We start from the raw sequence: 15,415 nt of genomic DNA, 5'->3' as shown, positions 1-15,415 counted from the left end.
TAATTTACCATTTGATAACACTAAAGCAATGTGAATTATTTCTGTATTATCATTTTCTGTAAAACACATTAGCTAATAAGTTAGCATTCTGCCATCTAGTTAACTACAAACCGGATTCCAAAAAAGTTGGGCCACTAAACAAATTGCGAATATAAACTGAATGCAATGATGTGGAGATGGCAAATGTCAATATTTTATTCATAATAGAACATAGATGACAGATCAAAAGTTTAATCTGAGTAAATGTAACATTTTAAAGGAAAAAATATGTTGATTCAAAATTTCACAGTGTCAACAAATCCCAAAAACATTGGGACAAGTAGCAATAAGGGGATGGAAAAAAGAAGTTGAGCATATAATGAAGAGCTGGAAGACCAATTAACACTAATTAGGTCAATTGACAACATGATTGGGTATAAAAAGTGTCAGTGTCTCTCTGAAGCCAAGATGGTATGAGGATCACCAATTTCACCATTGTTGCACAGAAAGACGGTGTTACCCAGCGTAAAATAGCAAAGACTTTTAAGTTATCGTCATCAACTGTGCATCATTAAAAGATTCAGAGAATCTGGAACAATCACTGTGCGTAAGGGTCAAGGCCATAATACTTTACTGGATGCTCGTGATTTCTGGGCCCTTAAATGTCACTGCACCTCAAACAGGAATGCCACTCTCAAGGAAATAACAGAATGGGCTCAGGAATACTTCCAGAAAGCATTGTCAGTGAACACAATCCACCGTGCCATCCGCCGTTGTCAGCTGAAACTCTACAGTGCAGAGGAGCTGAACCATTTCTAAGCAAGCTCCACAAGCTCAGATGTTTGCACTGGGTCAGGGGTCATTTAATATGGAGTGTGGCAAAATGGAAGACTGTTCTGTGGTCAGATGAGTCACAAAGTTTGAAGTTCTTTATGGAACACTGGGACGCCATGTCATCCGAACCAGAGAGGACAAGGATAACCCAAGTTGTTATCAATGCTCTGTTCAGAATGAGTGGCAGTCATGGCCTGGTGGTTAAGGAACTGGTCTTGTGACCGGAGAGTTGTGGGTTCGATTCCCTGACTGAGGTGCCCTTGAGCAAGGCCCTTAACCCTCAACAGCTCACTTGTATAAAAAATGAGATAAAAACGTAAGTCGCTCTGGATAAGGCCGTCTGCCAAATGCCATAAATGTAAATGTAATGAGTGCTTGTGGCATGGGCAGCTTGCATGTCTGGAAAGGCACCATTAATGCAGAGAACTAAGTTCAGGTTCTAGAACAACATCTGCTCCCATCTAGATGTCGTCTCTTTCAGGGAAGACCCTGCATTTTTCAACAAGACAATGCCAGACCACATTCTGCAGCAATCACAACATCATGGCTACGTAGGAGAAGGTTCCGGGTACTGAAATGGCCAGCCTGCAGTCCAGATCTTTCACCTATAGAGAACATTTGGTGCATCATAAAGAGGAAGGTGTGACAAAGAAGGCCCAAGATGATTGAACAGTTAGAGGCCTGTATTAGACATGAATGGGAGAGCATTCCTACTTCTAAACTTGAGAAACTGGTCTCCTCTGTCCCCAGATGTCTGTTGAGTGTTGTAAGAAGAAAGGGAGATGCCACACAGTGGTAAAATGGCCTTTTCCCAACTTTTTTGGGATTTGTTGATGCCATGAAATTCTGAAACAACAAATTTTTCCCTTAAAATGATACATTCTCTCAGTTTAAACTTTTGATCTGTGATTTGTGTTCTATTCTGAATAAAATATTAGATATTGGCACCTCCACATCATTGCATTCAGTTTTTATTCACAATTTGTTTAGTGTCCCAGCTTCTTTGGAATCCGGTATGTAGTTGTCAGATTATCTAGCTAGCTAATTTAATGTTAGCAAGATAAATAAGTTAAGCTAGCTACCCACCTTTGTTTGTCTACTTCTGATCTTGTTAATTTAAGTGAATGACACAAAAGAGACTCAAAATTAAGTCTGAACAGACTTCATTATAAGGTTGCTGTTAGTTCATGCACAATTGATCGCCAACTCCAAAAATATTTATTCAATAACTAGGTAGTCAGCTAGCATGCTAACATTAATTTAACTAGCTAACTCATTCCACTTTGTCAAACTAACCATTCCTGTTTGTCAGCTAGCTAACTAACAAATGTATTTTTTATATACGGTCAACTGACTTAATGACTAAAGAAAATATATCATGGAATTGCATAAAGATTCATAAATCATATCATCAGCCAAATGGAATTCATATAATTCCAAGGTAAAGGTGTTACGTCTGGCTCCACCCCCATCCATCTGTCAAGACTCTGTTGTCATGGTCCATGTGCCAGTGTTTTTCTGTGCCTGTTTGACAGTACTCAGATTCCTCGGGGCCCCCAAATACCTGTCTTAATATTATACACACAAACAGAATAATAACAATCATAACCCTTAAAAATGTAGTCTTTTCTTTCACTTCATTGTCATTGAAAATGCTTCACCTGTTGGGTCACCAGAAAACTGCATTTCCTGGAATGACTGAAGCTATGAACATTTTCCTAAGGTAAACCAACCACCCAGCAGCCAACACTCCTGCTGTGAAGCGATTAATGTCTTTGTAATGACATGCAGCACATTGGAAGCACAGACCCCCACTTCCACAGAAACCTTGTACAGTACTGAAAATACCTAACGTGAGTGCTGCCCATGAAGTTATCTATATGTCACGTTTCAGACAGCTTCAAGTCTTGCTTCAAAAATTACAATCCATTAATATGTTGTTAACCATAAAGAATATAGGTAAATTCATGGAATTCATTGGTCAGTAGGAAATTGCAGTTTCATTTTTTGTTGCTATTTTTGTAAAATAAATCTATATTGTAGGCCTACACCTATATTTTATTGTCATCAAAACACACACACACACACACACACACACACACACACACACACACGTTCATTCTATCATTCTACATGCACACTAGAGCTGCAGTCTTTTCTGTCATGAATTTACATGATTAAAGGTGGATAATGATTCTCCAAACGTTGACAAGAATGAGGGGTGACGTCCTCAGAATCGAGAAATCTCAGTTATGCACGTGTTGCATGAATGCTGAAGTCGATTAAAAGTCAATGGATATTGTGTTGGTACGTTTTTAACATATATTTGAAAGCTGAGTCATTGCTTCTGAGTTCACAAACCTAAAAGTAACCAATTAAAATTATGGAGTCATCATACTAAACTTGATTAATCCCAGAAAGAAACAAGTCATTGCACATGTCAGTTTTGTTATCAGGGTTTTCCTCTACTGGAAAAAAGTGTTCTCTGTTACTGAGGACAAAAAAAAGAACCTACCAGCTCTCTCCCCATGATCCCCAAAAATTACTCGGCCACCTCCATCGCTGACGTTGCAGTCTTGTTGGGACACGGTGCCCCTCCACCAACCATCCACTACTCCGTCCCTCTGGACCATCCAGGATTATTCATCAGTAAACAAGACTGCTTGATAGTTACACTGTCTTCATGTATGCTTGGGCCCACTACAACTGTTTCTGCTTGTGAGCACTGGTTAGGAGCAGCAGAGGAGTAGGTTTAACCACAAACCTCTGGAGGACCCGACACCTTGAAGTTCACACCAGCCGCTTCAAATACCCGTCTGCTGCTTTGTAATGGCATTTTAGCATCTGCTCTCTTAATCCGATGAATTTGTCTGGCAGAAACATTCCTCATTATGCCTTTATCTGCACAAACCCGTCTGTGTTTTGAATCAGCCACAAATCTCTTCACAGTACAATGATCATGCTTAGGTTTTTGTGAAATATCTAACGTTTTCATACCTTTTCCAAGGCATTGTACTATTTCATGTCATTTGGCAGCAGAGAGATCTTTTATATTTCCCATATGGCTTGAAACCTGTGGCCTGCTTACTACTCTGGAATGTCCTTTCTAAGTAGTTTTCATCTAATTGGGCTCATCTAGTTATCACAGGTGTCTGAAATTGATTTCAGTGATCCAAAGAGCTCTGATACACAGTACAATACAAGATACAATACAATACATCCATGAGTTTAATTGAAAAACAAAAAAATCGAGTGGAACAAATGTTTCACATTTCTCCAGTCACTTTAGCCTTACCACAGGGTATTTCTTTTTACCACAGGGTATTCCATCTTACCACAGGGTATTCCATCTTACCACAGAGTATTTCTTTTTACCACAGGGTATTCCATCTTACCACAGGGTATTCCATCTTACCACAGGGTATTTCTTTTTACCACAGGGTATTCCATCTTACCACAGGGTATTCCATCTTTCCACAGGGTATTCCATCTTACCTCAGTAATACCTCAACCACAGAGAAGTCCCACTAATATTCCTTATTGGAAAATGTGCTAATTATGTCCACTATCTGTAATACAAATCAGGTTTTCCTTGTGTTATCCCATTGAGTTTTAAATTTAAAATTAAATTATTTAAAATTTATTGACAATAATAGTAGTAGAACTAATAGTTCTTTTCTAATTTGCTATATTATTTATGCATATACTTGACCTTTAAATGAACATAGGTTCATACAACCTGTGAGTAATTGGTTTCATTTTTTTTTTCCAGGTATGCGTATCTTGGTGACGCTGCTCTTGGATACGCTGCCGATGCTGGGAAACGTTTTGCTGCTGTGTTTCTTTGTTTTCTTTATCTTTGGAATTGTTGGCGTGCAGCTATGGGCGGGGTTACTCAGGAACCGCTGTTTCCTGGACGACAACATAAGGATGTGAGTGAAGGTGCTCCACACAGTTCATAGCAGTGCAATACAATGAAGCACACACCACATAACCTCACGCTCGCATGGACACGTGAGCGCGCTCAGCAGGTGTTGTCGGTTTCCAGCGTTTTCTCTCTGTTAGCATTAACTTATTCGGAACGTTCCGTCGCTTCGTTCAAATCTGAGCATTCCGGTCAGTGTCATGTGCATCGTGTCCCATCAAAGAACTTCTAGATCAGTAGTTTGGAGTCTTTATTTAGGGAAGACTTGTATGGATTACTCATTAGACCGAATGACCTTTTCCATACTGAACCCGAATACATAAATTACATAGAAGTGGCACAGCAGTACACAGCTACGCCACCAAAGCCAGGACCAGCCACAGTGGGAGTAATGAGACTGTCTGCATAACTGAACCTCAGCTTGTGCACCTGGGGTGTTGCGATGACATTCACATGACTGACACTCGTGAAACCTGTGAGGTCACGCGCACCGTGCAGCCGTCCTCGTGTCCTCTGTGGAGACATACTGCAACGTTACCAGCACAAACAACCACGGCATTAAGATGGTCTTGGATGTACTCCATCCTGCTCCATTGGTGCCTCAGGTGTGTTATTCAGCTGTTTATTAACTATGGTTGGGTTTACTTGGTACACACAAGCATACATAGATGCCCCCTATGGAGCCACAGTCAGTTTCATGGATTCCCTTGAGATTTTTGTTTTGACTGCCTCGGTAGATTGATCAAGATATTATGCACACCAAATATATATTGCCTACAGAAATGAGTGCTTCAAATGAGTGCTCCATTGACCTCTAGCTGTCAATGTGTCCTTCAAATGATGCATCAAACGCAGGGTCAGAGGTCAGCTTGAATATCGTAGTGCAGGTAGGACACTTATTAACAGATAAGGAAGCAAGCCCACTGTAAATGACTACCACGCATAAAGAGGTGGTTGGAGGAGCCTGTCTGAGGTGCCCAGGTACCAAACGTTTGATCCTGGTTGGCCAGTTGCCAGAAGATGGGTTTTCCGCAGTTGCTACACATATTTCCATCCCAGATCTCAGGAGTCTTGGACACGTGAAATGTGTCATAAGGCCCAGCCTGCAAAGTGTTTGGACTGTACAGTTGGAGCAGGTTTGGCAGCTACTCTCATCAAGAAGCCAATCTAGGCTTCCGTATCCCAGACTCTGAGCTGGGTGTCTCGCCTTGGTCTGGGATTACCATTTATTTACACTTACTGGCTACTGTGATACTGTAGCAGTTAATAGTACGCATGATCAACTGCCATTAACACAAATACGAATTAACCAATCACAGGTCAGCAGCTTAATGCATTTAAGAATGTAGATACGGTTATAACAACCTGATGAGGCTGGGGCATGAGAAAGTGGATCTCAGTTTCTGAGGTAAGGTAGGGTCAGAATTTGGTGTAAGTCAAAGTCAAGTTTATTTATATAGCGCTTTTTACAACACGTTGTCACAAAGCAGCTTTACAATCGTATGGGTCCAGATCCCTAATGAGCAAGCCAAAGGCGACAGTGGCGAGGAAAACCTCCCTATGTAAACAAACATGAACTCAAGCTAGTTGTGGACTAATGGTGTGAGGGATATTTGTGGTCTAATGGTGTGAGGGATATTTGTGATCTAATGGTGTGAGGGATATTTGTGGTCTAATGGTGTGAGGGATATTTGTGATCTAATGGTGTGAGGGATATTTGTGGTCTAATGGTGTGAGGGATATTTGTGGTCTAATGGTGTGAGGGATATTTTCTTGGCTTACCTTGGGCCCCTTAATACCACTTGAGCGTTATTTGCTCAAACACCAAAGCCTCCCTGAGTATTGTTGCGTACTGTGTCCACCAATCTTCTGATGGCCACTTCCAACAGGATAACATTCAGTGTCACAAAAATCTAACCATCTCAAATTGGTTTCTTGAACATGACAGTGAGTTCACTGAACTCAAATGTAATCCACAGTCACCAGATCTCAATCTCAATAGAGCCCCTTTGGGATGTGCTGGAACAGGAAATTCACATCATGGATGTGCTGCAGACACATTTGCAGCAACTGCATGATGCTGTCAGGTCAATATGGACCTCTGAGGAATGTTTCCAGCATATTACTGAAGCAATGCCACAAAGAATTAAGGCAGTTCTGAAGGCAAAGGGGGGGGGGGGGGGGGGGTCCAACCTAATACTAGCAAGATGGACCTAATAAATTGGATGGTGAGTGTATATGTGAGCACAAACCAGCCTCAAAATGAGCTTGGATTACATCAGGCACCAGAGGTTTGCAGAGTATCTGCAGTTATGCTTTACGAGCACTTTGCAGGTAAGTAGTTTGGTCAGTTGAGGACATTTTGCTTCATGGGGTGCAGGTGAGAAGCATCAGGCCAGAAAAGGGAACCTGGACTGTAGAACATATATACTGGTCCAAAAAGTAAGATATGTTAGATGTTCTCACTGCAGTTTTTTAGAGAAGAACTAGAAGACAATGAGCTTCAACTGTCTTGGGGCAAAGCTATGTGTTTGTTCCAGAAGCTCCTGTTCATTTCTCGTAGGCAGGGTTAGAGGATTAGATCAGCCTGCTTTATACAGGATTATGAAGAACCCAGTGAGAACTCAAGAATATGTAGAAGCCTGTAACGAGAGGGCAAGCAAGATTGCAAAGTAATTAAGGGTGTTAGCAAGCTTTTAAAATGAATAATGTGAAAACACACTTGTATGGATGTTTGAAGCAGTGTTTATGTGCTTGACGGATTGATAAAACAAAGTGTGTCGGTCGGGAGGCTTACTATATGATACTAGTCCTGGAAGCTATGAGACTTTCAAAGCTGAGAATCTGTGGTAATTCACAGCTGAATGGGTTTTGTGATGCTTCATTTGTGTTTAACCAAATGATGACAAGCGAGGCTTCTCTTCCATATCACTTTGTGGTGTGTGGGTTCTTCACATAAATGAGTTTGAGACAGAAATTAATACAATACTCTGAGTCTACAGAGCCTCTCCTTGAAGCATATATCAGTGCTTTTAAGGGTCAACCATATTGCTCAGGGAGATTCCACACCATTGTCTTTCTTATTCTCTTAAGAGGTTTTGTTACATCACCCTCCTGCTTGTTTTCTCTCAGCTCTTATCCTCTGTGACGATGTCTCTAATTGTGTCCGCCTCAGTCAGAGGACTGTTGAAGAACAAAGTGCTGGATTACACTAAAAGCAAAATTGAAACTGACACATCATAATAGCTAAATTACTAAGCAGCCCAAACCCTTAAGATAATGTTAATCTCTAATAATAATCTCCCTCTTCTTCTCTTTCTTTCTCCCCATCTAGGATGTATAATCTCTCTCAGCCTTTGAGCACTTATTATAGGACCGAAGAATCTGATGACATCCCCTTTATCTGTTCAACCAATCATGAGAACGGGATGCTGAGATGCTCTGACATCCCGCCCCGCAGAGTGGGAGGGGCCTACTGTCTGCTCACTGTTGATAATATCACAAATCAGAGCCCAGGAGAGACGAGCCGTAGTGGCTGCGTCAACTGGAATGTGTATTATAACAGCTGCAGAGCTAGTGACCATAATCCACACAATGGAGCCATCAACTTTGACAACATAGGATACGCATGGATTGCTATCTTCCAGGTGCGTGCAATGCCCAAGTCTTTTCAAAGCGAGACAACAGCATCTGAACACAAAACCACAGCTGTCTGGACACTCGCGAGTGGGCAAACCCCTCCCGATCCAGCTGTGGCACAGAGATGTGTAAAAATTCCAGCATCACCGCTGTGCCCAACACCCTCGCTGTGACACGAACACACACTACCCTTTTATAGCATGTGAGAGCCACTGCTGAGTTGAGAATACTGTCTAAATAACACGCACTCAACAGTAGTCTTGTGGACTAAAACCTTCCCGTGACTAAATGTGGTGTGGCAACAGATCTTTTCATATTCGTGAGACACGTTAGGACGGAGCACATTTTCCATACGAAAAAAGGTTACGCGGTACATTGCCTGCTAATTATTATTATTGAAGTTATAGCCATTGCAGTATGCAAATCAACCCTTTGTTAAGAGGCATTCTGTAATTTACGCTACATGTGCAGGAATATACAACCTCTGACAAGCTAGAGGAACCAGACAAAGGAGCTGCCCCACGTGTAGGTAGAAGCAGAGACTAGCGAAGCATCACGCTGATATAGAACTGAACCTCCATCCCTTTCATAAATACATACATATATTTGCCCCACACTGTTCATTTACCAAATGTGAAATTCAGCCATGTAGCTGCAGATAGTTTAGATATTCAACACTCTCGCGTGTCCTTAGGAGCTAAGAAACATTTAGTTTTATTATAGACAAATGAAGAGAGCAGGCTCAAAGCTATGAGTAAATCAGTTCACACCAGTAACAGCCTTGTCCCAGGAAGTCAAGTGTTTATCAGGTTTCCCACTAATCAAATTGGTTGCAGCAAAGCTGTATATCATGTTTGAGTAATCTGGTTGCTAAGGTGAAAATGATTTATCAGGCTGTGAGTAACCTGATTGGACAATGAAAGCTGTCACAGATAACCAGTGTTCTGAAAATCAAAAAAACAAGACACCACCTTGAAATTCATGTGAAGGAGTAATTGAAATATTTGGCTAAATTCTCAAATAAATATTTTAAATATTATTAATAATTAAAATAGTAAGCAATTGCTATTTAAATATTAAGACATTATAATATTTGCAATTAAATATGAATTATTAAAATATATTAAAAATAAATGTATTGAGTCATATGATTAATTTACATAAATTTAAAAAACATGAAAAGTTGTCTTCCAAAAGACGTCCATTTATTTATTTTATTTTGTATTTAATATCTATCTACTACTCAAATGTCAGACAAATGTGCATTTCTGGTCATTTAGTCAGGAAGTAAACCTAATCCTTATCCTAATCCTAGTAAACCTAACCTCTGTTCTTCCTCCCCAACTTCCTGTCTGTGTTTGTCTTCAGGTCATCACCTTGGAGGGCTGGGTCGATATCATGTACTATGTCATGGACGCACACTCCTTTTACAACTTCATTTATTTCATCTTCCTCATCATTGTAAGTGCGCTCAGCATGCCCACTGAGTCTGTATTGATTTATGAGCATAAAAAATGGATCCTGCATGAAACCCAGCAGAATAGCCACATCCTGCAGGTCTTCGTTAGTATTGGCACGACACGTCTGACACACATGCTACACACACCTGGGAAAACCTGCATACAGGTACATATAAACACATGCACACTAACCCTAACCATAACCTTTACACTAACTACCACTTACCCTAACACTACCCCTAACACACGCACACTAACCCTAACCATAACCTTTACACTAACTCTACCACTTACCCTAACACATTACACTAACCCTAACCATAACATTTACACTAACTCTACCACTTACCCTAACACTACCCCTAACACATTACAATAACCCTAACCATAACATTTACACTAACTCTACCACTTACCCTAACACATGCACACTAACCCTAACCATAACCTTTACACTAACTCCACTACTTACCCTAACACATTACACTAACCCTAACCATAACATTTACACTAACTCTACCACTTACCCTAACACATGCACACTAACCCTAACCATAACCTTTACACTAACTCCACCACTTACCCTAACACATGCACACTAACCCTAACCATAACCTTTACACTAACTCTACCACTTACCCTAACACATTACACTAACCCTAACCATACCATTTACACTAACTCTACCACTTACCCTAACACATGCACACTAACCCTAACCATAACATTTACACTAACTCTACCACTTACCCTAACACATTACACTAACCCTAACCATAACATTTACACTAACTCTACCACTTACCCTAACACTACCCCTAACACATTACAATAACCCTAACCATAACATTTACACTAACTCTACCACTTACCCTAACACATTACACTAACCATAACCTTTACACTAACTCTACCACTTACCCTAACACATTACACTAACCCTAACCATAACATTTACACTAACTCTACCACTTACCCTAACACTACCCCTAACACATTACAATAACCCTAACCATAACCTTTACACTAACTCTACCACTTACCCTAACACTACCTCTAACACATGCACACTAACCCTAACCATAACCTTTACACTAACTCTACCACTTACCCTAACACATGCACACTAACCCTAACCATAACCTTTACACTAACTCCACCACTTACCCTAACACATGCACACTAACCCTAACCATAACCTTTACACTAACTCTACCACTTACCCTAACACATTACACTAACCCTAACCATAACATTTACACTAACTCTACCACTTACCCTAACACATGCACACTAACCCTAACCATAACCTTTACACTAACTCTACCACTTACCCTAACACATTACACTAACCCTAACCATAACATTTACACTAACTCTACCACTTACCCTAACACATTACATGAACACTAACCCTAACACTAACTCTTCCACTTACCCTAACACTACCCCTAACTCATTACACTAACCGTAACCCTAACATTAATCCTAATACTAACCCCTCTTACATATTTTCAATATGACTTTTTTCCTCTAGGTCAAGGTGTCATCTTTTTAAATCAACCAAAATCAACAAAGATTTCATGATTTAAAAATCAAAGCATTCGGTTCTCAGCTGAAATGTCTGCAAGCGTACTGTTTTGTGTTTTGCTCTTTGTCTAGTTTAGTTTTAAGATTAAAATAAGGACTAGCAATCTGAGGGAGTTAATAATTTCAATTTAATAATTTATTTTCTTTTGGAAATGGTTCGTTTCTTAAACGTAATGACAGTGAAATACAGTAAATGAGTTCTTTAGAAGAACATGAGGGCCATTAGTTCCTTACAGCAGCTCACCACTGGAATTTGAACACATCTGCCTTCAACAATCTTCCATGGTCACAACATAGTGCAGCTCACAACTCTCTGTATAGAGTTCAAATAGTGATTGTTATCCGTCCCAGCTGAGGGTCATATCTTGACTGTTGTTCTGGCCAGACTGTTTCATTCCTGACCCAAATCTGACACACATAGTATTTAAAGGGTCTGGAAGTAATGGTTGTGGTTCACATCTGGCTCATACAGTACAGGCCAAAAGTTTGGACACACCTTGTCATTCAACACACTTTCTTTATTTTCATGACTATTTACATTGTAGATTCACTGAAGGCATCGAAACTATGAATGAACACGTGGAGTTAACATGTACTTAAGAAAAATAGGTGAAATAACTGAAAACACGTTTTATAATCTAGTTTCTTCAAACTTCAACTTCTAAACTTCAGGTTTGCCTTATCAGGGTTCATTAGTGGAAGCTTATTGAGAGAATGCCAAAAGTGTGCAAAGCAGTAATCAGAGCAAAGGGTGGCTATTTTGAAGAAACTAGAATATAAAACATGTTTTCAGTTATTTCACCTTTTTTGTTAAATACATTACTACTCCACGTGTGTTCATTCATAGTTTTGATGTCTTCAGTGAGAATCTACAATGTAAATAGTCATGGAAATGAAGAAACACATTGAGTGAGAAGGTGTGTCCAAACTTTTGGCCTGTACTGTATATGACACACACTTATGGCCGGCTACCCACCTACATGGATAAACTGGTGCAAAGCGTCAACCATAGGGTGAGCCAGCCAGGACTGATCAAACAGCTCTCAGCCCTGATTCATCCACAGCCACCCAGAGTGCTTCTCTGCAGTTTCTCTGGGGTTCCGAACGGCTGCCATCCTTTGGTACCTAATGAATTGAGGGCCTTGCTAAGCAGAAAACCCCCCATAGCCCACTTCTATGGGTACCCACTGTGCCCCCCCCCCCCTCCCAATACCTGGCTTTCGTCCTCTCAGGTTTCTGCCATTTGGTCTTCCTGTCAAATCGAGCTAAACCAGCTGGCTAGCTGCTCTGAGCAGCAGCACTGTGTCTCACCTCAGCATGGTCAAGAAGATCCTTCGGGGGATTTATGATGCATTTCCATGTCTGCCTTTAGCTGCCAGTGTCCTGCTGTTTCTAGCAGGGCTGCTCGTGGTCCTGGAGAACCTCTGGAGCTTCTCTCCCCCCGTGACAAACATGACTAACGTTGCGTGGTTGTTATTACAGTGGTGCTTTTGTCATTGTCGTGTGTGACTTCAGACTACGTCATGTGTTTCATGTAATGTTACATTTGAGAAAAAAAATGTATTCTGTAGCATAGATTTTGTCCCCGAAGCCATTGACTACTATATATAACAAACAGATTTGCTGAAATGTGACAAATATTTCAGGTAACATTGCAATGTGCTAAATTTGCTAAGCAACAAAAATAGATTTTTTTTCTCCATGTGCAAAGAAAAACACACTGTTCATTATTACCATTAACCCTTTTACAGATGTTAACTTACAAACCACAAAGTTAGCAAGAATCTAATTTGCAGCTGAATCTGGGAAATTGTAAGGCCCACTCCATGATTTCACCACTATTCGGAGGTTATCCACTGTGTTACATAATCCTAACCTACAACAATACTATCTCATTTAATTCTTTTTTTTTATTGGTTTGTTTGATCTTGCCTCAGGTGGGCTCCTTTTTCATGATCAATCTGTGCCTGGTTGTCATAGCGACACAGTTCTCGGAAACCAAACAGCGCGAGAATCAGCTGATGCGGGAACAGCGGGCCCGTTTCCGTAGCAATGACTCTACGCTGGGTAGTTTGGCCGAGCCCGGCTCCTGCTACGAAGAGCTGCTCAAGTACCTCGTCCACCTCTGCTGCAAGCTCTGCCGTTTCCTGGGCAACACCTGCGGTAGCCTGTGTCCTTGGCGACGGGGCAAGAGTTCGACCCCCGGCGACCCAGGAGCCAACAGCCACTGGAGAAAGGAGAAAGACGACCTCGCACAACAACTCTGCTACCGATGCCCCCAGCACCGCGTCGGCAACGGGGCAGACGCGCTGGAAATGAAGCCCCTTCGGCTGGGCGGCGAAGGACCGCCTCCCAAACCAGCCGCCTTCCTGCCCCTCAGCGTCAGCAGCCTGCGCACGAGCTACCCCACCATCCTGCCCTACACCCTTTTCACGCGCCTGCGTGCGGCGCGACGTCAAGCCGCCGGGGTCCGAGACGCCAGGCAGCACAGCAGCGGGGCACAGGGCAGCCACCAGGACACAGTCGACAAACATCACGGTGAGAACAACACATGCCAACACGCACAGAGAGACATGTTAACAATCTAGTGAAGTCTACAAACTTTACAGAGAATCAGGACATTTCAGATCGTTTTTTATCTTAATATTTTTGTGTTACACTTCAGTTTCTCACCTAGAAAATAAATATATATACAGTATATACTGTATATAGATAGATAAATAAATAGACAAAAATAAACAAATATATATATATATATATATAGTGAGAGAGAGAGAGAGAGAAGTGCACAAAGTTTCCAGAGAAACAGGATGTTCCTTCATCAACAGTGCAAGCAAAGTCCTTCTGAAGTGATGTGAAAACACACTGCCACCCAGGAGTCGACGCATATGTACCAGCACATTAACACAAAAGACACGCAGTCAGAATGTGCCAAGCAATTCTTGATTTTTGTGCACAAGAACATTAGGAGGCAGGGCACAGGAACTATAGGGGGCAGGGCACAGGAACTATAGGGGGCAGGGCACAGGAACTATAGGGGGCAGGGTACAGGAACTATAGGGGGCAGGGCACAGGAACTATAGGGGGCAGGGCACAGGAACTATAGGGGCAGGGCACAGGAACTATAGGGGGCAGGGCACAGGAACTATAGGGGGCAGGGCACAGGAACTATAGGGGGCAGGGCACAGGAACTATAGGGGGCAGGGTACTGGAACTATAGGGGGCAGGGCACAGGAACTATAGGGGGCAGGGCACAGGAACTATAGGGCGCAGGGCATACAGGAACTATAGGGGTCAGGGCACAGGAACTATAGGGGGCAGGGTACCGGAACTATAGGGGCAGGGCACAGGAACTATAGGGGGCAGGGCACAGGAACTATAGGGATTAGGGCACATGAACTATTGGGGCAGGGCACAGGACTTAAAGAGTCAGGGTACAGGAACTCCAGATGTTAGGGCATACAGGAACTATAGGGGCAGGGCACAGGAACTATAGTGGTTAGGGCACAGGAATTAAAGGTGGAGGGCACAGGAATGACAGATGTTAGGGCATACAGGAACTATAGGGGCAGGGCACAGGAACTATAGGGGGCAGGGCACAGGAACTATAGGGGGCAGGGCACAGGAACTATAGGGGGCAGGGTACTGGAACTATAGGGGGCAGGGCACAGGAACTATAGGGGGCAGGGCACAGGAACTATAGGGCGCAGGGCATACAGGAACTATAGGGGTCAGGGCACAGGAACTATAGGGGGCAGGGTACCGGAACTATAGGGGCAGGGCACAGGAACTATAGGGGGCAGGGCACAGGAACTATAGGGATTAGGGCACATGAACTATTGGGGCAGGGCACAGGACTTAAAGAGTCAGGGTACAGGAACTCCAGATGTTAGGGCATACAGGAACTATAGGGGCAGGGCACAGGAACTATAGTGGTTAGGGCACAGGAATTAAAGGTGGAGGGCACAGGAATGACAGATGTTAGGGC

The 15,415-nt window shown here is 42.2% G+C and overlaps 1 protein-coding gene across 1 annotated transcript in view; it reads left to right on the top strand.

The window, feature by feature from the left end:
- The window catches only part of cacna1hb (calcium channel, voltage-dependent, T type, alpha 1H subunit b), a 79,339-nt gene that overhangs the window by 38,620 nt on the left and 25,304 nt on the right, over nucleotides 1-15,415 (top strand). Inside the window, 4 exon segments of the mRNA XM_076989990.1 lie at nucleotides 4,586-4,745; nucleotides 8,073-8,385; nucleotides 9,746-9,838; nucleotides 13,365-13,965. Of these exon segments, the coding sequence (XP_076846105.1) occupies nucleotides 4,586-4,745; nucleotides 8,073-8,385; nucleotides 9,746-9,838; nucleotides 13,365-13,965 (1,167 nt within the window).

The sequence above is a fragment of the Brachyhypopomus gauderio genome, unplaced genomic scaffold (genome assembly GCF_052324685.1).
Source record: "Brachyhypopomus gauderio isolate BG-103 unplaced genomic scaffold, BGAUD_0.2 sc72, whole genome shotgun sequence".
NCBI classification, from domain to species: domain Eukaryota; kingdom Metazoa; phylum Chordata; class Actinopteri; order Gymnotiformes; family Hypopomidae; genus Brachyhypopomus; species Brachyhypopomus gauderio.
Note: the sequence above shows the minus strand (reverse complement) of the source record. Positions and strands in the feature narration are given on the sequence as shown.